We start from the raw sequence: 23,532 nt of genomic DNA on the forward strand, positions 1-23,532 counted from the left end.
GTCGACAACTTTTCATACATTTTTTACGAAATATCACAAAAATACCATATGTCATTACAATTTATTAACGTCAGACTTTTTTGTTTATACACAATTTGTCGATGTCAATTTATGTGTACACAATTTGTTGATGTCAACTTGCTATATGTACACAATTTATCAATATTTTTATTTTTTTTTACACTCCCAATTGACGTAATAATCCACAAAAAATACACATGTGCTTCCGATACAAACGTAATTAATGTAAATTTATTTAATTCCGTTAATTTTTAAGACATATATAAAGTAGAAAATGATATAAGCTTTCGCTACAGAATATAATTTAATTCTGGAATGTAATACATATTTTTCAAGTATTTTGATATTATTTTAAACGAAAATTCACAATTAATTCTATTTACAACTGTTATTTTGTGTTGTCTTCTGAATTTTGTAATGCAAATAAGAAAAATTGAGAAGCTGTAAAATAAATTTTAATCATGATAACGCTTCTGTAATTTGTAAAGCGTAAAGAAATAGATTAAACCGAATTAATTAAAGCAAAAATTAACGCATTCCGGAATAAAATTACAATTTAAATTTAATAATAATTAATATCTAGGAATCATCAATATTTTTTTAATGAGAAAGAAAAATTTCAATGAGATAATATCAAATCGAAGTTATTGAAAACGTGACGAAAATGCCGAAGGCGTTCAATATAAAATCACGAAGGAACGAGTTTTGTTTGACCTACATAAGCAATTACGAAATGATCCGTACTTGTATTTACACCTATTATGCCACGCGGAGAAGATAACAAAATTACATAATGCGTTTAGTGATTTGATATTTAATTATCATATATATGTGCTGTGGATCGAGGTTGAAAATTGATAATTTTCAACGAGAAAGTTTGTTTTGATGCTATAAGTTCGATTTTTATCATCACGACGGAAAAAAAAGAAATATAGAACAATATTATTTAATTATTTAATCATCTCAATTTATTCTTGGCATATCAGATGTTTCTTAATGTCAAAATATTAGCACTTTTGAAAACTAACAATTTAATAATAAATATTTAATATTAATAAAGTCAAACGCGCGCTGTAATTGATCGGCGCGTTATGAGGTATCGATTTATGTCGAGATATTTCGAGATTTCGAGTTTGACACAAGTCAGTGAGGAAGTGTCAAATGCACGTCTATTGAGAGAGGATGGACTTCGAAAGTCCGGATGTCGAGAAGGAATTTCCCGGATTGTACGCGTCTGAATCAGGAAGGAAGAGCAATGAGAGTGATTGTACGTAACAAGCGTCATCATGTTACATTTGCATCTACAGCTGTTTCAAACAGTAGAGTGACAGTGAGAGAGAGAGAGAGAGAGAGGTTATGCATCTGTCAAAGAGTCTCTGGTCTCAAATATTATATATTTATATCTTCCACTCTTTCTCTCTCTGTCAATTAATTCACCAGATATATATGATGCGGAATGACATTAATAATTTTCATAATGCAGTTAGTGACGAAGGCAGTCATGACAAGCATTCGAAGAAGGAGCTCTTGGGTGGAAAGCGTAAGGACAAAAAGGATAGGAAGGACAGGGGCTATGCAACCTTAGAGGGTGAAAGCTCACCAGACGAAGATCAAGAAACTAAGTAAAGCCTACATCAATTCTATCTCTTTTTTTTTTCTTGGTTGTCTGATGTCTTTAATAGTACAAGTGCTAATATAACACATAATTAACAGATCTTTCTGTTTCATACTTATTAGACGTATAATTAACTTATATTGTTAGCATGCGCTTGATAATTAGAAATGATGGCCATTCATCCATCATTGATTCATATTTTTGGTCTATATTGTATTACTTTTCTTATATTTGCACAATTAAACTTGTTTCCTGATTTTTCTTTGATGGAAAACAAACTTGTTTCAAGTGTTCATGATTGGATACTTTTGCTTATACTGACTTTAATTTGCTTTGTTAATATATATTTTATTATCAAAGCCTTTATAATATATATACAAAATGACAATTAAAATTTTATTATCTATTGCTGTTGAGGTAATTTTAATTTTTCAATCATCTTGTAATATATATGAATTATAACTATATAATTTATTTTGCAGAAGTCCATCAAAATCAAAAAAGACCAAAGCCTTTAAATTTCCTTCTAAAAAAGAGAAACGAGAGAAATCACGGGAGAAGGAGGCGAAGGAAAAAGACACTGAGAAGGAAAAGGATAAAAAGAAAAAGGATAAAGATGAGAAGGATATAGAAAAAGAAAAACGGAAAGATAAGGATAAAGACAAGTCTAAGCAAAAATTGAAAGATCGTAAAAAAGGAAAGCATGCAAGTAGCGAAGGTTTGGATATTGGTGGTAAGATCGAATTTTTTGATTTGCTATCCCATTAATACTTTTTTTGATACATACATATTACTCTATTTTCTCAGAGGAACAACCGATCTTCGGTGTTAGTCTTCATTTAGCAGTTGAAAGAAGCTGTTGTCACGATGGAGTCAAATTACCATTGGTGGTGCGAGACTGTGTCGATTATGTAGAGGAGCATGGAATGAATGTGGAAGGTCTGTACAAAGTTCCTGGGGTGAAGTCAAAAGTTCAATATTTGAAAAAATTGTATAATCAACGAGAACCGGTGAACATATCCGAATTCGAACCCACGGTAGCTACGAGCTTATTGATACTCTTTCTTAGGTTTGTATCTGAGAATTCTCTATCCTCCTCTCACCATGTGTTTTAAGATCAAACGAAAAATTGTGGTGCACATTGTGGTGATGTAGAGAACTGCCAGAACCTGTGTTGGAGAATAGCGAAACGATATCACGCTTCGAACAGGCCGCATCGACCAAGGATGTCGCACAACGGGAAGCGCAATTGGCGCAATTGACGCAGCAGTTACCGGAATGCAACAGGATTCTTCTGGCATGGGTTATACTACATTTGGATCACGTCACAGTGCGAGTACGTTACAAGTATTATCAGTTTGATGCAAGAAGTGTATTGGATAAAGCTGCAAACAAAAAATTAAGCAATATATAATATCGTAATTATTTTTGATGTCAAAATATAATAAATAAATAAATAAATAAATATATATATATAAAATGTAGAATATAAATATATATATATATATATATATATATATATATATATATATATATATATATATATATTCTACATTTTTAATGATATCTTATTGTAGGAGAAGACGACAAAAATGAATGCTCAAACGATTTCGATGACATTAAGTCCGGTTCTACAAATGAGTCATCGATTGTTATTGGCTCTGTTGTTTCACTGTAAAGCTTTATTCCCAAATGTACAATTGACAAAATATGTGCCACCATTGTCATCTGGTAGCACCAATCTGCCTGATTCTGTGGAAGGTATAGCTGTAGAATTATCTAAACAAGAATCGTTACTATTCCAAATTCACATGCAAATGAATGCTGGTTTTGTAACAAAATCTCGTGAGGAACAACTGTGGGAAGTGCAACGAATGATAACACAATTAAAGGTACACGACTATATTTAAAAAAAAAAGAATTCATATTATAAAAATCCATGTAAAGAAAAGATTAACGTAAAATGTGTATTTTTCTTTGTAGAGAAAATACAAGACTGTTCAAAAATTAGAAGGTGCTACACAAAAGAGTTTAGACGAAGAAATCAAATCGACCGATAATGTTCCAATAGAATCTACCTTGCAAAAGTCAAAACCTGTGGACGAAGATCCCGGGCAAGTAAAACCTGATAGTCAACCGTCGAATAATGCGACATTGAAAAAAGACAGTAAATTCCATAGCGCGGAAGAAGGGAAGGAAAAATGTTCTTGTTCAGCTAGTAATTCGCACACTGTACAAAACGGACAGAACATAAATGTATTACAAGAAAAGGACGCGGTTGATTCCGTGGATAATGCGACGGTTACACCTCAATCGAAAGAATCTGAAAATGTAACACTGAACAATAAAGCAAACGGTACACATATAATGATCAGTATAGCATATAATCTCCAATATTTTCAATAAGTATAACATTAATTTGTGTACAGAGCCTGAAGAGGAGGATGTTATAGACCAGTTGCGAGAAAGATTGATCCATGAAGAACTGTTGAACATGCAAGCTTTATTAAAGTCTCGTATCAGCCAGGAAAGAAACGAGATCAAACGATTAATGGAAATGCTAACAGAACGCGGCACAGAGAAGAAGAAACCCAAAGAACGGATACATTCTCCCAACGAAGCCGAAATGACGGCTATGATACAGTTAGTCAAGGAGAATCAGTTATTGGAAGTATGTTCTTTTGAACGCTGGGTGCTGAGGGAGGAGGAGGGAAAAGAAATTTCTCGTTCCATTAATGTACTTATATGTTTTCCTCTTGATTTTCAGAAAAAGATGACAACATTGATACGCAGTATAATTGAAGAGAAAGACGCTTGCGTGGAACTGCGGGTTCAATTAGCGGTGCATCAATTGATGGCCAAAACTTGACCACAGATTTCATGACGCTTCGGAATTACAATACAAAACATCTATATGCTATAAAGATACAATCTGACATTACGTTTTTGCACATAATGTGACCATATATAGTTTATAACATGTTATAATTATATCATGTATCAATTCGTTCTATTCTTCCGTGAAGTAATAAAACTGTACAAAATGAAGTCAGAAATTTTTGTTTTTTCTATATCTTGAGTTCTTTTTTAAATTTCAATGCATGTATATATTTGAAAAGAGAATATTTCCTAAATATTATATAAAATACAATATAAAATATAATAAGGTAAATCTAGAGTCAAATCATTATATTGTAACAATTCTCTATTTTAATACATTATTGAAGATATGTTATATCATGCTAATGATTTCAGAGTCTGAAAATCAAGTATTCTGTACATCCTGAAGTCTTAACAGTGTATCCTTCTGCATGAAAGATAACAATCTCGACGAGGAAACTAAATAAAAGAAGTTTATAAACAAAGAATATTCATATTAAGGCAAAAAAGAGCAAAAAATTGGAATAGGTGAGCAGAAAATTGCTCAAGATTAAAATTAAAGAAAATGAACAGGCGAAAGAAAGAATTCTCATGAAAATAATAAATCTTGGTATCATATATACTTTTCTATCGGATATTAACTTCTTATTGTAATATTTTACACTTGTATCGCATCTTGTATTATAGATTTTTATCAAGACTACAGATAGATTAATGATTAATGATAGAAGAAGGCAATTCGGAGGACATTGATGGAACAATTGTATTGTATTCAATGTATATTTACAATATCATCTGGTCAAGGTACAGCGTTGAATATCGACCCGTATAGATTTGCATATTAGTCTTGGTAATGCTGCTTTGTTTGTATACTTTGTAAGAAAAATTTATATGCCTGATGTATATATTCTCTCTTGCGTGTAGGTAAGTAGATTGGTTTTACGTGATGTATCTGTATAAAAATCTATTGATAAACGTCCATCGCGAGAGAAACATATGTGAGAATTGAGAACAGATTGATACAGATTTTCTACTATTTATCAGCGAAAACGGTAGCCATCGTACAAATGAGAATAAGCTCGGCTCCATAATCTCGCAACGCAGCACAACGTGATACTGGGTATATTCTTTCTCAGTATTGTCAAATAAGCCATGATTCTTTGAAAAACGGTTTTCAAAAAACGATTTTTTTTCTCTTTTTTATTAAACATGAATTGCATATCGAAGATGATTATTATCTCGACTCGAGATCATAGAATCCGATTATTGCAACGTGATGTTGCGTTTGGGAAATTGTTTTACACAGGTACATGTTATATTCAATGATACTTTTCCTTCTTTTTTAGTTCGCCGAATAAAGAACGAGCGATAAATAATACAATAACGTATTTTCTTACAGCTTCTCACTATCACAGTGTAGTATAATTCGCTAAGAATAATAGCATATCTACGAGCCCGGTGAGAGTAGTTTAACTACCGAAATCATGAAACTGTGCAAAAATACCAGTTTCGCTTATAACAATTCGCAATTATAGAAAATATTAATGTAATTCATTACAATTATTACGAGGAGAGATAATCGAGAATCAGATTTTTGTGTCTTCTATATCGTTTCATTAATTATAGAGTACTGGATATGATGAACTTTATACGAAACACGATTCTACGAAGATGGAACAAGTTTAAATATTCTACTTGTATTTCAAAGAAGGTAAAAAGAATATATCAGAAATTATAGTACGCGCGAGTACCAAATTCAAGGAGTATTATCATTACCGTCAACAATCTGTTTACGATGGGTGTAAGTATATATATAGCTCTCTTTTTCAAGATTTTAGAAATAATTTACAAAATGTTATAAAAAAGATGAAATGTGTGTGTGTGTGTGTGTGTGTGTATATATATATATATATATATATATATATATATAAAAAAATAATGGAATGTTTCCTATCGCTCTCTCCTATATGGCTAATAAATTTTGCAACAATATTTACAACAAAAGAGGATGATTAAAGACGTTTTAATATAAAGGGATTTTAATATCTTATTCTGTATATTTTGCAATTATTTGATTTCTCTCAAATTTTCATTCAAATCACCTGTTTTGTTATAAAATATATCAAGTATTTCATATTTATCTCTATATTTTATCGAGACGAGAAAATTTGAACATTTGACAGTTATTTACTTATAATAAATATCAATAAATGTAGAAGTTTGTAATGTATCGATAATGAGACAATGTAATTTAGATATGAAATTAATTTAAATATAATTTGCTTTACAATATATAATCAATTTTAAAGTTATTATAAAGTAAAATCAACAAATGCCACTTATGCTTGTAATATCTAATTCATATTTCTTTCATCTATCTTTCTTCTCAATGAAATATGTAATGCCAATGTGTGATAATGCAATGATATATAATAATTATATCCTTAAATGTGGGTCCTCGTATAATAAATTTAATGATATCCTCATGTGTACATTGTTCATGTTATTCATAACTCACTGAATAATGATAGTTTTGTAGCTGTTTTTTTTTTCTTGAAACAATTTTAAGTAATGAATGTATCGCGATTTGCCTCTCTGCTCTTATTTCTCTCTTTTTCTTCTACGATGCTATGCCAATACAAGAATCTGTAATGTTATAAATGTCTCTTTTTAAATTGCACATTTTTGTGCTCTTAAAAATTGTCTGTTATATATCAAAAATTAATGCAATTATAAATAAATTAAAAAAAAAATTATTGGCTTCCTATTCTAAAATATACATAAAAAGTCTAAAAACTATCAAATTGGTTAACTATCATATATGTTTGTTTTCCTTGAAAATATAATAAAATTAGAATATACAAATAATATCAGATACAAATTTCCATGATAAGACATTATATTATTTATATAAAAGATTTCAAAAAGTTTGAAATAAAATTAACGATTGAGTTGAGGTAGTAATAATTTGGAAACGTATTTTTGTGCTTATTTATATTGTTTTAGATGCAAAAGGCACCAATTAATCACGATACGCAAAAAAAATTAAAGCAATTCGTAGAAAGAAAAAATTACACATGGTAAATAAATATTCGTATAAAAATATTATATATATCGGCATATAAAATTAAAATAAAAGAAAAACATTTCTACTGATTATATAATCTTTAATTCATATATTTTCATAAGATTGTAAAAAAAAATCGTCAAAAGATACGAAGATGATTTACTTCAAAAGATGTATATTTTTTGAATGACTATAAAGGTCATATAATTATTATCAATTTTTGATACTAATAAGTATTGATAAAAATTTGAGTGTTTTTTAAAACAGCTAAAAAAATTCGAGTATAAAGGTAATAAAAAAAAATATATATATAGTTTTATTCTATATTCGTAGGGCAAATACATAAAAATTTTTAATATGTAAAATCATAAGCTATGTATATGGGAAAGAAAATAATATAAGTTTCATTGTTATCACACGAACTAATACGCGGTGCGTACAATTAATTAAGCGACTAAAAAGATTAACTTAAGAAGAATAGGAAGCCAAGCAATAATGCTCATGTATACAAAATGGTAGTATTTATTATCTTTATACTCATCTAAAGCCATAATCTTAATTTCATCATTAATTTAGATTTTCACTCGCACACACATTCAAGCATTTGGCAGGCAAGAACCTAGAAGAATCTAACTCAGAAAGAGAGAGAGAGAGAGAGAGCAGTATTACTACGACGTCATCATGTCACTGACTGAATTTGATATATTAGGTCCTTTTAGGGCATCATTTATGTCTCTTCTAAACATTGATAAATTTTGTGTAAACCTATAAAAAAAGATTACAAAAATGTTATAAAAATATATTTAAGATCTGTAAAAATACAAATTATATATATGTGTGTGTGTTTTCTCTTACCTATCCCTATTTTTTGTGAGTAAATTTCTTTCAATGCCGTTCATTAAATTTTCAAACCACTGGGCCATTGCTGCTTGTTTGTCAACAGGTTGACTTCTAATAATATTTTCCCTCAATTGATTAAAATACTGCAAATATAAATATGCAGGGTATATCAATAAAAATTGTAGAGAAACACACAAACATCATGAATAAGAGCATTAAGAAATAAGATATGTAGGAATTATTATATCATTGAACTATTATTGAAAATATATACACTTACTTCTTCATTTAACAATATGAGACCTAACAAAGGGCGAGACATGCTCCATTGATTCCTACAATCCTCAAACATTATCACATTTAAAACAGTACTTAGGATTTGTTGAAGTATTTCAGGATGCTGTTTCAAAACTTGCAAAAATAATTCTCCTCCTCCTGGAACAACGGCGTTTTTCCTTCCCGGATATCCTGAAAACGTGTATAATATAGTAATATATCCATGTAATATATATCCTACAATTTTTTTGTGATACAGTTGAAAGTTCTGCTCTGTTAATAGTAGTATCTCTATTAAACGCACCTTTTTGATAAAGCTGTTTAAACAAATATGTCACAATATGATCAAGAGTTGCACAGCAACCAGTACAGACCATAGTATCTGAAATCAGAAATTTTTTTTTTCCTTTTTTTGTATTTGTCGCCAGAAGGCAATGTGTATATATAATTAAAATCACAGTGCAATAAAAAATATATCCAATCAAAACAACAGCATTTCTATTGTAAGTTTACTGGAACCTATCTGTCTTCCTTTATATAGTAATATTTTACAAACTTACACATTATAATTTAATCATTTTATTTTATTGCATGGTAAGGGAATAAATAATCTTGTTAATAAGAGTATTATATATAAATTTAAAATGTATAAAGAAATACAAAATTTATCTAACTTTATTCCTTAATGAAATACATGCAACTGTGATTAATTGGTTAATAATTACAAAGCATGTAATATCTTTAATCTATAGTGTTAATATGTTTAGTAATATCAGCTGTGCGGCTGATTATCTGTGCACTAGATCCATTATTTCATATAAATTCGTTTCATTTTAAATAGAAGAAAATTGTATGAACACAAATGCCATATTATAGAGAATACAAGCTATAGTTTTCGTGCCAAACTTTATCATGTTTAGGATCCAGACTCCACGCACTCCAATCCTCTTAGAGCCAATGTTATTTAATTAGGGGATGTTCTCAATAATTTCCTTCATTGTGTATAATACAATGGTTTATATATGTGTCTGCTCCTTACTTGTACTTAGAACTGTTGCAATAGCTAATATCTAGGCAGATTTACATTCCAAGCAATAATGCAAAAAGCAAGAAATATTAAAATTAATATAATAGTTTCAAAATATATATAGAAAAGATATATAATTATCAAAACTTTAAGTTATTATGCTTAATATATAAGTAAAATAAATGTGACATAGGGAATATGTGTTTAAAGAATAATTCTAAGGAATTCTAAGAAAACTATTATAAAAGTTTGTAAGTTTTTTTAGTTTTAATAGTATAACATATATAATTTAGTCCTAATGTAAAGATGTATTTGATTAACGCGCCTCTTTCAAATTTTCAATATATTATCAATATGCGCGCGCTTGTGCGTCGCAACTTTGATTGTGATTCATATTAAATATTTATTATTATATTAATAAATCTTTCTTTCTTTTGAAACTCTATATAGTAAAAATTGTTCTAAAAATAATCAACCAGAAAAAGTTTTTTTTTTAAGACGCAACTTGTAAGAATTTGTCTAAATGATTTAGAACAATTTTAGCATCAAGGTATGGCATTGAGGATAGTAGCAGCAGGATAGAATCAGCCGCACAGACCTGTATAGGAGTCTTTTTGCGCACCTAGTGCTGTAAGGCCTTCGCTGATACTGGAGAGAATATAGAGAAAAACTCTAGGTTCCAAAGTGGATAAAAAGACCATATGATCTTGAGCCAGACATTCAAGCAACAAGTAATATGTTGCTGACAGCTTCGGATAATGCTATTAAAAATAGTGCATTAAAGTAACATATATACAAGATAAAAATAATAATACAATATTTTTATCATCATACTTTTAACTCATTAACATTGTTTTTACTTTGTAACTTAAATTCTAATTTTATAAAAATTTGAAATCTCTTTCATAAAATATAGATATAAATAAAATTTTTTTGTTTTAAAAGTGATAGTCTATTTTGTTTCTGCTCATCTTGTAAACTGTATATAACAATATTATTATGATACATTTGCAATAAAGATTAAACGTTAACTTGATTATATAAAAAAAAAATCTAGATAATTAATAAAATGACAGTTGGTATATATACTTACCAATAGATCACTCTGTGGAATACTAAGGAGTAGTTTGACAAATGTATTGAGGGCATTATCCAACGCTTCGTCACCATATAGCCTAAACACTCCAAAGTTTACATAACTTCCGCATAAGGCTGCCTTTAGCATACTAAAGCATATACTTATTCCTTTGAGTTTTAGAGGATAAATTTGATCCTTGGGTACTTCAACATTTAATATGTGGTTACCATAGCTACATATTATTTTGCTGGCCTCACGAAATAACAAGATTCCATTTGGAGATGATGAATCGAATTGTAATCGTTGACTCCTATTTTGTACTAACTCAGCAAATAATTTTAGGACGGGCGTTGTCACCTGCGGCTCGTGATGCCACAGTTCCACAGCGTGTAATAAAATCGGCGTGTAATTCGGATATCTACTTACGAAATTTCGAGAAAAAATATATTGTGTTTTTCTCGTATATTGTAAAAAATATTAAAATTTAAAAGATAAGAAACTCTAAAAGATTTATCTAACTTACATCCAATCAAAAAGCATCATATAGGATGTCTTGGTGTTGAATGCATAAGCTAAACCTCTAAGATCTCGAGCTAAACCAATGAGTGCTTTCTTCGCTTCTTCTGCCGCGAAAAGGGGTGTATCTGCAGCACCCATTAATTGACCGAGGCTCTCCAATGCACCTGTAAAATTATATTTTAAATTATATTTAAAACATTTTAAAATTATATTTATTTATTAACTAAAACATTTATTTCTTGCATAACATTATATTTTTAATAAGAAAATTAAGATTATAAATTTATATCGAGATAAATATCATTACCTGTAAGAGGTAACATAAATGTGTGGAATCTCTCCTCATCTTCACCTAAATCTACCATCAATAATCTACCAAGAGATGTGTAAAACATTGATCTGCAACGCATTTCTGTTACAGCAACGTTGTTTCCCAAAAATGGAAAGTGTTCTCGCTGTTGGTAGAAAAAATTTTACATATTAATTTATCATTATTTATTATTATTAAATATTAAATATTAAATGATGTAATAAATTTTAGTACATACTGTATGATTATTGAGCATAAATTGTACTTCTTCTAATTTGACGAGTTTACGAACACAGCTATAACCCACAGATAAATCATTTAAAAGTTGTAGTGTCTTGGAAATTATTTGTTCGCTCCTACCCCAATACTTCAAATTTGTTATTCTGTAAATTATAACGCAAGACATTAATATTCAAGATGTCTAATCTTACATATGTCACATGCCTTACTTACATTTTTCGAATGAAAATACTGAGCACCATGGCTTCGTCGTTAAGACCCAATACATCCGATAATCTCCTATAAACTTTAGAATTCTTTTGAACTTGATCGCCTACGTAAATCTTCCGAAATTGTTCGAAGAAACTCAACATTGCCAGTTCCAGTTTCTCACAGCCACCCTGCGTAAGTCTCGAATCGGTTAGATTCATCAATTGAAGTACTCTACAGACTAACTCCCCATCCATAGCATCAAACTCCTCATTGCTATTGAATGCAACTCTTCCTCCAATAACACCACCTATAATAAAAACGAGAAAAAGTAGATATATAAATTTTATATACATATTATTAATGATATGGAATCAATTTGTGTACCAATTATATACACAAGCCATGTAAGTTGTCCCTCCTGGATTGCTATGTCAATTTGTTGTGTCGGTGATACTGTTTGCGCCATTAATTCCTGATAGGTTCTTGCTGCTTGATCGAACAATTGAACTAATAAAGTGCACGTTTTTTGATATTCGCATCTGCCAATGACTGATATCTGTTCTAACTGATGATGAACTACTCCTAGATCGTCCAACGGATCTTCCAAACGCTCTCTGACCACTACCGCTACCGATTCAAGTCTCGACGTAATGTACGCATTCGTAACTTCTGGAGTATATGTATTTAATAGATGTGGATCGCCCGCTTTGACATACGGCATAGATGATACCATTCTCTGCCAGAGAGTCAAAAGATAGTGCAAACTGTTGGGTGCAAATTGCCACATTTGTAAACTTTGCACTGTAAATTTCGCGATTAGCTCTATTGCTTCGGGATAATCTTCCACCAAGACCAACTCGCCAAGTTGGAAATTGCTTTTCAGTCGAGATAATAATCTACAAAACTCGTGATAGTTTCCTGGATCACTAAGACCTTGAGGATTCTGTAATATATGCTTAATACCATTGACTAAATGTGTCAGGAATTTTGCCCTTTCAGTATTGGAGAACAGGCTCCTTCTAACAGATGCTATTTGAACCAGGCATGAAAGTGCTAAGCACGATAACGTATTGGGTAAACTGTGATATAGATCAAAGAACAGTTTCAACGAAGTGAAATCCAAGAATGCAGGTCGCCAACTTGTCGGAATTTGTACTGTATTAAGATCGTCGGAGCTTTCATCAGTCGATGTGCCGATAAAGTCGAATGTTAAACAGTTTTGTGCAAGTTTCAACAATTGTCTTATCAAACCATGCTGAAAGAAATGTATGAAATGAATGTTACATCAATTATTCGACATTAAGAATTTAAAAAGTTGATATTAATTGACATAATCATTATATTGTACCTGTGCCTCATCATTGAAGTTTAAACTCTTACAATTTTCACGAGCTGTACTCAGTAAAGTACATGATAACCTAAATATTTCAAATAGTTGCGTATCTCTAAAACTACTTGCTATTCTTCTATGTTTTGTCAGAGATCTATTTGCATCAGCTTCCGATATTTGATTCATCTCACATGTTAACTGAGAAAGCAGCTGTACTCCTATCATACAATGTTCCACTGACCCCTGTTTTTATAACAAAATATTATTAATTATAAAACAAAGTGTATGTATGAAATTGTATATGTATGGCAATAGCATTGGTTAAAATGTAACAAACCTGAAGAAACTTGGCTACATCACTGACTACATTTCTGAAGACAAATTCCTCTTTATCAGAATCAAACCACCCAAGCTTTGATATCCTAGCAAAAAGTGTAACCAAAGCCTGTATCACAAAATTCGGTAACTTTGGTTGTGTTGCTAAGTAGTTGAGTACATAATTTCCTACAAACATATATTTAACAAATACGATATATAATCCTTGCTTTAAATACTTCAATATTTAATTGTTTCATTTCGTGCAGCAAAATCAAATGAATAATGCTTACGTATATCAAGTCTCTGTTGTAAGCTGAGTGTTGTCGTAAGCTGTCCCTGCGCCGAACGTGACACCAGTTTTGTCAGAGTGGTGGCGGCCAGTAATTGAGCATACGCAGAATCTCCACGGTCCAAGAGAAGCTGGCACTTTGTAAGCGTATCCGGTGCATTTTGGAAAGCGACGAGGGCTTTCTCTGCCTCTGCACGATGCGCCGAATCTTGCGACTCATACAATTGCTTGCACAGCAATTCCAGCTGCCGTACTTCCTGTATGTGATCCATTCTTAATGATAGTGTTCAAAGTTGTTCCTTAATACTTCCATTTAGGTACAAGTCTAAAAGTTTCATAACAATATTTTCACTTTTATGATGTTTTGCATATCTTTATTAATGGTTTACTATCCAAAGTGTTTACAAATTTACAATATAGTCTCCATTATGCCTGGTGAATCACACAGTTTGTAAAACATTAAACTTGCATGGAATTGAGAAACTTGAATATAGTTTTACTTTCTTATGTATACAGATGATGCATAAAATATCATTTAATTTGAGAATGCATCTCCAAGATGTCTCATGAGACAAAACAGAGATCGTATAAAATATATAATTGAACAAAAACCAAGCAATACATTTTGCGCAACTCTCTGCAGTTAAACAATAAGTTTTACTCAATTAAAATTCAATTATAACATATTAACATGTTTTATTATTATACACAGTTTACAAACATTTATGAACTATATAAAGTAAACGAGGAGACGTTGTATGTATGATAAAATAATTATTTTAAGAAAATATTGTCCAAAATAGCCAGTGTACATATATAAATTTCAGAGAAATATATTAAAAAAATCCAATGATAAGAGAAATGACGATATAAAATCAACAATTGATTTAATCAACAGTGATTTAAATAACAAATTATACATTTTATTATACGTTTCATACGCACATACACACAGGCATATCACATACACAATCACAGGCAGAAAGAAATATTAAGTATCTTAGGCTTGCGATGAATATTCTCGCCGCATATATTTATTTTACCGATCAACTACACGAGATACTATTATAAGACGAAACGCGCACGAAGTTTTACGGTCGGCGACAGGTTATATCTACCAGACCGATAGGTTGTAAATAACGACGATCCTCTGGATCGGAAGCTTCGGGGAGGGGGTTTCACCAAAAACGGGCGTGCGTTTTCACACCCGTGCGTCTCTTCGAGGATACGATCTATCGCGGCGAGAGAGAGAGAGAGAGAGAGAGAGAGAGAGAGACTCCGCGACGCGAGAAACGACACGCGTCGAGATAAACACAACCGCGATATGACGTATCGGCAGTCGCGGGGATGAGTTTGTAACACACGTACACACGATGTGCGGATAGCCTACCGTACTCTGCGATGCATCACACGTACGGGTGGGAAGGTTTCACGTGACGCTTATCACAGGGAAACGCGACGAGATCCCGCGGTTTACATGTACGCACGTACAACAGCACACCCGCGCGACAACGATCAGATGATCGATGTAACCGGCCCCCCCCGTGTAATTATTCCCCCCCCCCGGAAATCACAGGAGACAGGGCGCGTGTCCTCGAACTACGCTTCGTGTGACAAACGGCCGTTTTGCGATCAGCGAGTGGAGATACTTGAACTCGGCGATCTCGACTCGGATATATATCTCGTTATCCGGGGATCTCGTTACATCTGCGATGTTTTCATTGTCAACGCTCGCGAGGGAAATGCGCGACTCCCACCAGATCAGATATCCCTCCCCCCCTCCTCCCCCCTTCCGGCTCGCGGCTCCCGGGGAGAAAGTGCGGCGGATTTTACGAACGTGTGCGCGCGGCGACGACACCGAGAACACCGAACACCATCACCATATCACCGACACCGATACTCACGCACACCACACAGGTATACGTATATATATCCGACACGCGCGGAAATCCAGCGCGGATTCCGCCGGCGGATCCTCGCCGCGTCAACTGAGCGGAATAATAACCGTCGCCGATCGGCGCGTATACGCCGATGTTGCGGGAGGAGTGTTTAGCCCCCTCGTCGGCGACCTCACCTGCTCGTCCGCCATTTTCGCGCAACCCTCGTATTTATCTCCCGGTGAAGCCAGGATCACATGCCAGTACCAGTCTGCGGTCGCCGATGCTGCTGCTGCTGCTGCTGCCGCCGGCGCATGTTGTTTACGCCGACGGTCTACGTTTCACGCGCATTCGTGCGCGCGCGCGCGCGTCCCGCGCTCGCGCGATCGAGCGCCATCTTTGTCTCGAGAGGCGTACTATTCGCGAGGGAGTTGCGTCCTGTCATCGATTGGCTGTCGGATAGAAAGTTTCTAGGGTTTCGGAAACTTCCTAAAATATCGACCAATTAACGTAAGTAAGATTTGTCTCACGTCTTTCTAACAAAATTTTTTCCAGCGAGAAACGTCATGCGATTGGCTGTCAAATGGATAAATTTTCGGGACTTTCTCTGATCGACAGTCAATCGCGTGATACGAATTACGTTTACTTATGTTTCTTATTTTGACTGGAAAGCTCTCTAGACACTGATCTATAGTGTGTATGCACACACGTGCGAAGTTGTAAATATCGAGCACGTATTGTAAATATTAAGAAGATGATTAAGAAAATTAAGAAGCTGAGACGTAAGAAGAAATACAATCCAAATGTGAATCGAAAGAGGCTACGAAATAAATTACGAAAATTACCGAATATCTCGTGGTACGTGTCCTAACCTAAACCCGTTTTTAATAAACGTATAACTCGACATACGCAACGATTAATATCTTATTTCATTAATATTATTAGCGATCCGATAAAAAAAGCATGGACGAACTCGAAATCTATGCGAGTCAATTTGAGAGAAATGGGTTTGGCATATGATGCAAACGAAGCGTTACAAATTCCTAATATAAAGCATGAAATGTTGGAGAAGGCCAAGAGAATAGTTAGAGATGATGATGAGAGTTTGTCGGATCACGAAGCTGAAGATGTGACTCCAATAAAAAAGCACGTGATGGAAAATTTGGAAGCTGAAATGAAAGCACCTCGAGAGCGTCGTTTTAGCTTACCGAAAGGAGAGGCACAATTTTTGACTTATTTGATCAAAAAATATGGCGAAGATTATGAAGTAAGATGCTCCTTGAAAACTCTTTACTTTAAAATAATATGGAAAATTATTTTTATATATAATCTTTGTATACAGGCAATGTCAAGAGATAAGAAGAACCATTATCAATTAACCTGGAAACAAATACGAGCCAAAATAAAAATGTTTAAAGGCATTCCAGAACAGTACAACAAATATGTTCAAAAAGACAGCACAAAAGCAAACTCGTAACTTAAATGTAAGTTATATCTTCAGATTGAATTTGATGCTCTGTACATATAAGTCAATGACTTAAATTAAATATTATGTTATAATTTCTATAAAAAAAATAAAAGAGATTGTCATTCATAAAATTTAACACATTTTTGTTATATGAACATGAAAAATTATATTTTAAAATAATATGCAGTAATATTTATATTAGATGGAAAAAATAATCGATAATGTTGGCATTCTTTGATCATTCCTTCATTTAAATCATTTTTCATGATTTTGATAAGAATTGTTTGATAATATAAACATGATAGTTTTATCAGATCTCATTACTTGTACTTAGTTACTCGCATACATATTCATATTTTTATAGATAAATACTGAAGATATATCACATATACACATACAACTGAATATAAATGTCAAAAAGTATCGTTTTTAAATTTTCATTCAAATTCTTCAAGAAAAATGTAGAAACTATTTACATATAGATTATTGATATATATGCCAATTTTTACGTTGTTAAAATACTTAACAATTAAATATGAAGATTTATATATAGATTTATATTTTATTAAACAACTACTAATATATATTCATTAAAGCGGAAAATTATTAAAATCATGTGGAGATTGGATTAAGTGAGATAAAGTAGACACACAGTAGAAATAATCTGATTTTAATTATATAAGTACGTAAAATACGTGACACATAGAAAATTAGCGTTGTGTTATCAATGTTGTTAGGCGTGTCTGTGCCCTGAGCGAAGAATGGTGATGCTGTTACCTCTGGCATAAACATTTACAATCGCGTTAAAATCATCGATGTTCTTCGAGTACGTATTCCTGTATCCAAATCAGACACAGTTTTGGGGATGATTCAACGTCATCGCGGATGTCGATACCCGAAGAAACGTCTAGTCTTGTGAAAAAGTTCTGATAACGCTTTCCAAAGGCATACTCTCGGTTTATTATTTCAAATTACTTTGTTTCTCAGACGTCCCAGACTCTCGATTTCAGTTTCCAATACGTCGCCACGCTAAAATATATTTACATATAATAAAGTTCTAATTTAATTAATTTTTTTGTTAATATATTCATAACGATGTACCTGTAAAAATTCTGGTGGTTTGCGCGTGAATCCCACACCAGCAGGTGTACCGGTAAGAATCACATCGCCTGGTAACAATGTCATAAATCTAAAAATACGATTAATATCATTATTGCGTGTAACTACAATCATTTATAATTGATGTGTCATCGAGAAAAATACAAACTGTGAAAGATAAACGACTATTTCGTGCGGTTTGAAGATAAGTTCGTTGGTGTTGCCATCCTGCTTTAATTTGCCATTCACCCATGTCCTCACGGATAGATTATTGATGTCGCATATCGCTTCTTTAGTGACGACTGCCGGACCAAGCGGACAGAACGTGTCCATCGCTTTGCCGAGCAGAAATTGACCGCCGTTTCGCTTTGATTTCTGCCAATCGCGCGCCGTCACATCCTGGGCTACCGTATAACCGAATATATAATCCTCAACATCATTATTGCTGAGGCTTTTGCATTTCTTGCCGATCACTATCGCCAGCTCGGCCTCCCAATCGACTTTCTATAAAATCGCACTTTAATCAAATTCTCGGCGCCTCCTATATAATATTATTTATTTCGCGTTCGCCTTCACTTTAAAATTTTCATGTCAAAGACAAGTTACATAATAAATCAATAATAAATGAACATGTGAATATGATTTCTAGATGAATTTGTATTCAAGCCGCGAATCATATAAAGCTACCGTGAAAAAAATATCAATAGTACATATCTTGAAAGATGAATGGAACAAATACAAAAATAGGACATAGACATAAAGATCTCGGCAAACTAAAAATACACAATTCCGGACATAGTAACGAAATCATTGCGATTTCTTTCAAGGATAATCCGTGTCGATGATAATCTCGTCTCACATCGACTTACATCTGAGATTTGCGGTAGTAGGATGTTGTCGCGCGGTCCGATGATGTTGCTGGGAAATTTGCTAAAGACTACCGGACTCTCTGGAATCGGTAAACCTTGCTCTTCACAATGACCGCTATAATTGAGACCGATGCAGGCGAGTTTATCCATACGTGTGATTGGCGCCAGAAAGTTGACGTCGTTCTCGGGTATAATGCTCCGTCCCTCAGCGACTATTCTGTAATCATCGTTAGTCAAGTCAAAAATAGACATTGGAATCGTCCGATGGAAGTTAAACAACTCGTACTCGCACGAGAGGTAACATCTAGTTCTTCTTTTTCTTGCGCGAAAAAAATAACATAATAGATATAAAAAGGAAAAAATGGATGGACATTTTATTATATTTGCAGGCACAGAAATTTGCGTGCGTTTTCTGCTTCTTATAAGTTTGTTATTGCCTAATAATCGTAGGCAACATGCGATTTTACATGCGCTAACAAACGGGTTTCCAGAGGAAAATAGAGACTGACTATAGTAAGTCATGTAACTACGCCATAGTTAATGCTCCGGCTAATCTCTCGTCGTTAATTTTATATTGCTAATCGATAAATTGGCTAATTGGCACGGTTTAACGGTACTTGTTATGATGCTGCTATTTCTGGTCAATTGTGTATTGAAACGAATGTGTGGTTTTTTTTTTACAAAAATGTGTTTCTTGTCGTTTATTACATTTTCATGGACGCCTAATTATGTAACAGAAACGTCGCGTGCGGTTTTAAGTTCTCAAATATGTGTGTGTGACGTGCTGTATGAGCAATATTTCTCATTTAACTTAAATCTTTATAAATTTAAAATATCCTATACAGGTTCTATCATCGAAATTATTTTCCGATTCTTTTTAATAAACACACTGTGACGCACGCAAATTGCGACTTCTGCAATGATCGAAAGCAATATTGCATAAATATTAGCGAATTAATTAGCATTTATATCGATTGTCCCAGTATTTGATCGCCAAATATCATTGCGATAAACACGATTAAATTAAAATTAAAAAAGGAAAAAGAGACACGCGATAATTATTTATTTTTTAAAAAGGAAGATATAGTATATATATGAAAGTAAACAATTATAAATACTCTTCCATTCGGAGCGTTATTGTTTTCATCAAAAACTTTTCAACTGTACCAAAGAAGCTTGAAAGCTCGCCAATTGGCAGCGAGACATGCGCTGTCTTATATGTTAGTATCAAATATGCATCTGATCGAGAGTTAAGTGCAAATTGAGATAAGATTCACTTGTTGAACATAAATAAGATACGATATCAATATGTTATGGAGAAGCTCAAAAGTTTCAATGACACATATATATTTAAAACGAGAAAACAGATGCAATCGATAGAGATGATAGTTTGCAAGACTTAACCGAGATCGATAAATGAATAGCAAGAAGCATGCAATGCATAATAATTTACGAAACGCTACGTGCTGATGCGCGTGACGCATAGCAATCTTCTAGCAATGATCGAAAATAATCCGAAGAATACATGATGATTATTCATCACGGGAGATATATAAATCGTTAACGAGATTCGAATGATTCTGAAATAAATTTTAAGCTGATTACCCTATTCATGGGCCATTTACGTTTTAATTGGACGATGTTTAATATAGATTTAATTCATTAACTGGGTTTTCCCTTACTAAATACGATTCTTTAACCGCGAACACAGATTGTCAAAACATTGTCAAAACATTGATAACACAACAGTTATCTGATTTGCGCACGATTAAAATTTTCTTATTATGCAATAGTGTCCTCATAATATGTTAATTACATTATATTGTGATTACATGTTCGAGAATTTCAAAGATAATTTACTCTCGCGTAAGCGTTTCTTCCGATGTGACGAAACCTATTTATGTGCATAAATTATCTGCCTAGAATGGATTTTGTGCATTGAGATAATACAATAAATTACCCGCATGCTTTAAATATATCTTTAAATATCCTTCATTGTGCAAATAACTTATCTAAATATTTGCTTGGCAAAAATGACCATTATGTAGTGAAAAATTAGATATATAAAGTGAGTAATTAAGATGAGACTAATTTGATAACGATGGTAAATTATTTAATAAAAGTGCAACTTTTAATCGAAAAAGGATAACAATATATTACATGTATGTATATGTGTGTGTGTGTGTGTATATGAATCTATACACATAATTGATAAGGGAAAAGAGAAAAGGGAAAAAACTACTTTTTATGTTTACACGAATCGAATTCCGAAAGCCACTACCAACCTCTCTACTGCCTTCCTTAGGTCGATATCGTCTTCCCTGGTGAAACAAATGTTCACGATAAGATCAAGTAATCTTTTCCTTTTCGCACACCCGTATAACATATTACTATACTACTGAAATATATATTTCAAGGTTCAAAGAAAATGCAATATAACTCGGACAAGTCAAGTTCTAATCATTTAGTGCCAATCGAGACATTTAATTGTCAAGTCTCCGATCTTAATTTTTCATAAAACAAAAGATTTAATTAAAAATTACGGCATTGGAAATGAATGATTATTTCGTCACTTAATACATTCTAAATCGTTCAATTAACATACATTGTATTCATTAGATATAATTCCCTCAAATTTCCATTCACTGATAAAGACTGACTATTTGGCGATTATAAGTCGCGACTATAAATCACAACGAGGAGTAAATATTTTCATAAAAGTTACACGAAATCGCGCGCGATTATACATTATCTGTAATCGATTTGCATGTATGGAAGATCCCCCAGTCTCAGCTGTTCAAACCGCTCTCCTACCTTTTAGCTTTTTTGAGAAGATCATCGCCGCCTTCGAGAAACTTTCTCAGCGTATTCGGGATCCGCGAATCGACCGCCGACACGGCGATGATGTCGCCTCCTTGTTTCAGCTGGACCCCGAGATGTTGAGGGCCACCGCCCTTGTTTGTGAATTGAACGAACCTGCAAAAATACTCTATCGTAATCGATGCCTATATTATTATCGAAATGGAAAGTTGCCGTTCGGGATTAATAAGATCAATCGAGTCACATGATCGTGCGCATGTGATTTGACTTTCTAAATATATACGCGTCGTTTATTATCAATTTGCCTCACGAAAGCGGATAGCTGAAGTATACAAAAATTACGTAAAGGAACAATAAGTTATATGCTAGCAAAAGTTTATCAATTTTATACTGATTTTAAAAAAATATTGAAATGTTTAAGAATTTTATTTATTTATTTTTTTTTTAGAAATGTCATTTTACTGCATGAAACATTTCTGCATCGATAAAATTATTTACTTATTAATATTAGCATAATATGTATATGTGTGTTTTATATGTATAAATTTTTATAGTTTTTCACAAAATACATTAATAATTGTCGAGATATATTTCGAGAGAAATTAGATATGATATAATTATTATAATATTACAAAAATATTTTTTTTATTAGAAAAATGTATTTTTTAATAATAGAAAATGGTACTTTCTTGATATCAAAAAATTACTTTTTTGATAATAATGGAAAATTAAGATTCAATCTGTCATATGATTTTTGATAGATTTAAATGATATTTTTGCATCTCGATAATTAATTTACAAAGTAAGTACAAGTTGCTGTTTTTCCATCAAGATCCTTCAAATTATTCATGACTAATTATTGAAGAGGCCAATGTCATTTGAGCGATCTTTATATAAGAAAAAAAAAATTTTGCATAAACGTGCAAAAAATTTCGGAGAGCATCTATTATATCGATGACACTTGTCATAATATGTACTTGCCGCGTTATATTTATTGTATATTATACAGACAGGAAAAACATTCTGGCAAAACAATCGGCGCCCGAATGTTACAATTTTAAGGTCGGGAGGGAGGGGAGTGGGGGTTATGCCTACCTCATATCGAGCGCGCGGCTCGTAGACAGATTTCTGCTCGCGACGACAGCGAGATTCGGATTACCCTCGCTCTTTCCGAAGGCCAGATATGCTCTCCCGAGCAGTCGCAACTTTCCACGATACGGCATCTTATATCGTTATCCGTCGAGTGAAAAAATATGCTCGCCTGATAGCTGATAAAAAAAAAGAAGTGACTATTACCTCACAATGACACACATACACACTCTGTGAAGGACAAATCGCGACTAAAAGATTCGTGAGCTCTCTCGAAACTCGAACACCGCGTAGCGGGGGCCATCTACG

The 23,532-nt window shown here is 32.9% G+C and overlaps 4 protein-coding genes and 1 long non-coding RNA gene across 15 annotated transcripts; 3 read left to right on the plus strand and 2 right to left on the minus strand.

Annotated features, from left to right (window-relative positions):
- Positions 1–1,129: 1,129 nt before the first annotated feature.
- Positions 1,130–4,684, plus strand: LOC126850625 (ralA-binding protein 1). The gene is made up of 9 exons (XM_050593800.1): positions 1,130–1,288; positions 1,505–1,643; positions 2,119–2,369; positions 2,444–2,705; positions 2,792–2,972; positions 3,214–3,528; positions 3,620–3,992; positions 4,066–4,307; positions 4,404–4,684. Exons 1-9 carry the CDS (start codon positions 1,204–1,206, stop codon positions 4,503–4,505), a joined length of 1,950 nt encoding a protein of 649 aa, XP_050449757.1. The 5' UTR covers positions 1,130–1,203; the 3' UTR covers positions 4,506–4,684.
- Positions 4,685–4,855: 171 nt separating this feature from the next.
- LOC126850657 (uncharacterized) lies at positions 4,856–6,438 on the plus strand. Its single transcript, XR_007687564.1, has 2 exons — positions 4,856–5,044; positions 5,204–6,438. It is a non-coding gene; the product is annotated as an uncharacterized LOC126850657 (long non-coding RNA).
- Positions 6,439–8,087: 1,649 nt separating this feature from the next.
- Positions 8,088–16,244, minus strand: LOC126850611 (exportin-7). 10 transcript variants are annotated; one of them, XM_050593765.1, is made up of 15 exons: positions 16,077–16,244; positions 14,004–14,259; positions 13,733–13,899; positions 13,414–13,638; positions 12,450–13,320; positions 12,087–12,372; positions 11,872–12,016; positions 11,631–11,778; positions 11,328–11,487; positions 10,820–11,225; positions 10,349–10,487; positions 9,004–9,081; positions 8,704–8,891; positions 8,439–8,566; positions 8,088–8,348 (listed from the first exon to the last, which is right to left on the minus strand). In XM_050593765.1, exons 1-15 carry the CDS (start codon positions 16,089–16,091, stop codon positions 8,252–8,254), a joined length of 3,309 nt encoding a protein of 1,102 aa, XP_050449722.1. In that variant the 5' UTR covers positions 16,092–16,244; the 3' UTR covers positions 8,088–8,251. The 10 variants fall into 10 exon arrangements, with proteins under 10 accessions (XP_050449722.1, XP_050449731.1, XP_050449730.1 ...); XM_050593774.1 differs by having other exon boundaries at positions 10,820–11,222; positions 16,077–16,243; XM_050593773.1 differs by having other exon boundaries at positions 10,820–11,222; positions 14,004–14,327; positions 16,077–16,238.
- A 260-nt stretch (positions 16,245–16,504) lies between these two features.
- Positions 16,505–18,417, plus strand: LOC126850647 (nucleolar protein 16). Its single transcript, XM_050593856.1, has 4 exons — positions 16,505–16,737; positions 16,825–17,146; positions 17,222–17,363; positions 18,085–18,417. The coding sequence occupies exons 1-3, from the start codon at positions 16,634–16,636 to the stop codon at positions 17,354–17,356; spliced, it is 561 nt and encodes a 186-aa protein (XP_050449813.1). The 5' UTR covers positions 16,505–16,633; the 3' UTR covers positions 17,357–17,363; positions 18,085–18,417.
- LOC126850638 (fumarylacetoacetate hydrolase domain-containing protein 2-like) lies at positions 18,002–23,494 on the minus strand. Of its 2 annotated transcripts, XM_050593837.1 has the most exons (7): positions 23,230–23,494; positions 22,129–22,290; positions 21,600–21,635; positions 19,315–19,531; positions 18,615–18,949; positions 18,449–18,536; positions 18,002–18,376 (listed from the first exon to the last, which is right to left on the minus strand). In XM_050593837.1, the coding sequence occupies exons 1-7, from the start codon at positions 23,355–23,357 to the stop codon at positions 18,314–18,316; spliced, it is 1,029 nt and encodes a 342-aa protein (XP_050449794.1). In that variant the 5' UTR covers positions 23,358–23,494; the 3' UTR covers positions 18,002–18,313. The 2 variants fall into 2 exon arrangements, with proteins under 2 accessions (XP_050449794.1, XP_050449795.1); XM_050593838.1 differs by lacking the exon at positions 21,600–21,635 and having other exon boundaries at positions 23,230–23,493.
- Between the last annotated feature and the right edge of the window lie 38 nt (positions 23,495–23,532).

This window comes from Cataglyphis hispanica, chromosome 6 (assembly GCF_021464435.1).
Source record: "Cataglyphis hispanica isolate Lineage 1 chromosome 6, ULB_Chis1_1.0, whole genome shotgun sequence".
Classification (NCBI taxonomy): Eukaryota; Metazoa; Arthropoda; class Insecta; order Hymenoptera; family Formicidae; genus Cataglyphis; species Cataglyphis hispanica.

Bases quoted from the DNA above. Each gene is read 5' to 3' on its own strand.
- LOC126850625 (XM_050593800.1), top strand. From the start codon at position 1,204: ATGGACTTCGAAAGTCCGGATGTCGAGAAGGAATTTCCCGGATTGTAC. The intron at 1,289-1,504 runs GTACGTAACAAG...TTCATAATGCAG, and splicing joins GAAGAGCAATGAGAGTGATT to TTAGTGACGAAGGCAGTCAT. The intron at 1,644-2,118 runs GTAAAGCCTACA...TTTATTTTGCAG, and splicing joins GACGAAGATCAAGAAACTAA to AAGTCCATCAAAATCAAAAA.
- LOC126850611 (XM_050593765.1), bottom strand. The intron at 13,900-14,003 runs GTAAGCATTATT...ATATGTTTGTAG, and splicing joins ACAACAGAGACTTGATATAC to GAAATTATGTACTCAACTAC. The intron at 8,892-9,003 runs GTGCGTTTAATA...ACACGTTTTCAG, and splicing joins TAAACAGCTTTATCAAAAAG to GATATCCGGGAAGGAAAAAC.
- LOC126850647 (XM_050593856.1), top strand. From the start codon at position 16,634: ATGATTAAGAAAATTAAGAAGCTGAGACGTAAGAAGAAATACAATCCA. The intron at 16,738-16,824 runs GTACGTGTCCTA...TAATATTATTAG, and splicing joins AAATTACCGAATATCTCGTG to CGATCCGATAAAAAAAGCAT. The intron at 17,147-17,221 runs GTAAGATGCTCC...CTTTGTATACAG, and splicing joins AATATGGCGAAGATTATGAA to GCAATGTCAAGAGATAAGAA.
- LOC126850638 (XM_050593837.1), bottom strand. From the start codon at position 23,357: ATGCCGTATCGTGGAAAGTTGCGACTGCTCGGGAGAGCATATCTGGCC. The intron at 22,291-23,229 runs GTAGGCATAACC...GTATTTTTGCAG, and splicing joins AGCCGCGCGCTCGATATGAG to GTTCGTTCAATTCACAAACA. The intron at 19,532-21,599 runs GTTGGTAGTGGC...CGATGATTACAG, and splicing joins CTAAGGAAGGCAGTAGAGAG to AATAGTCGCTGAGGGACGGA.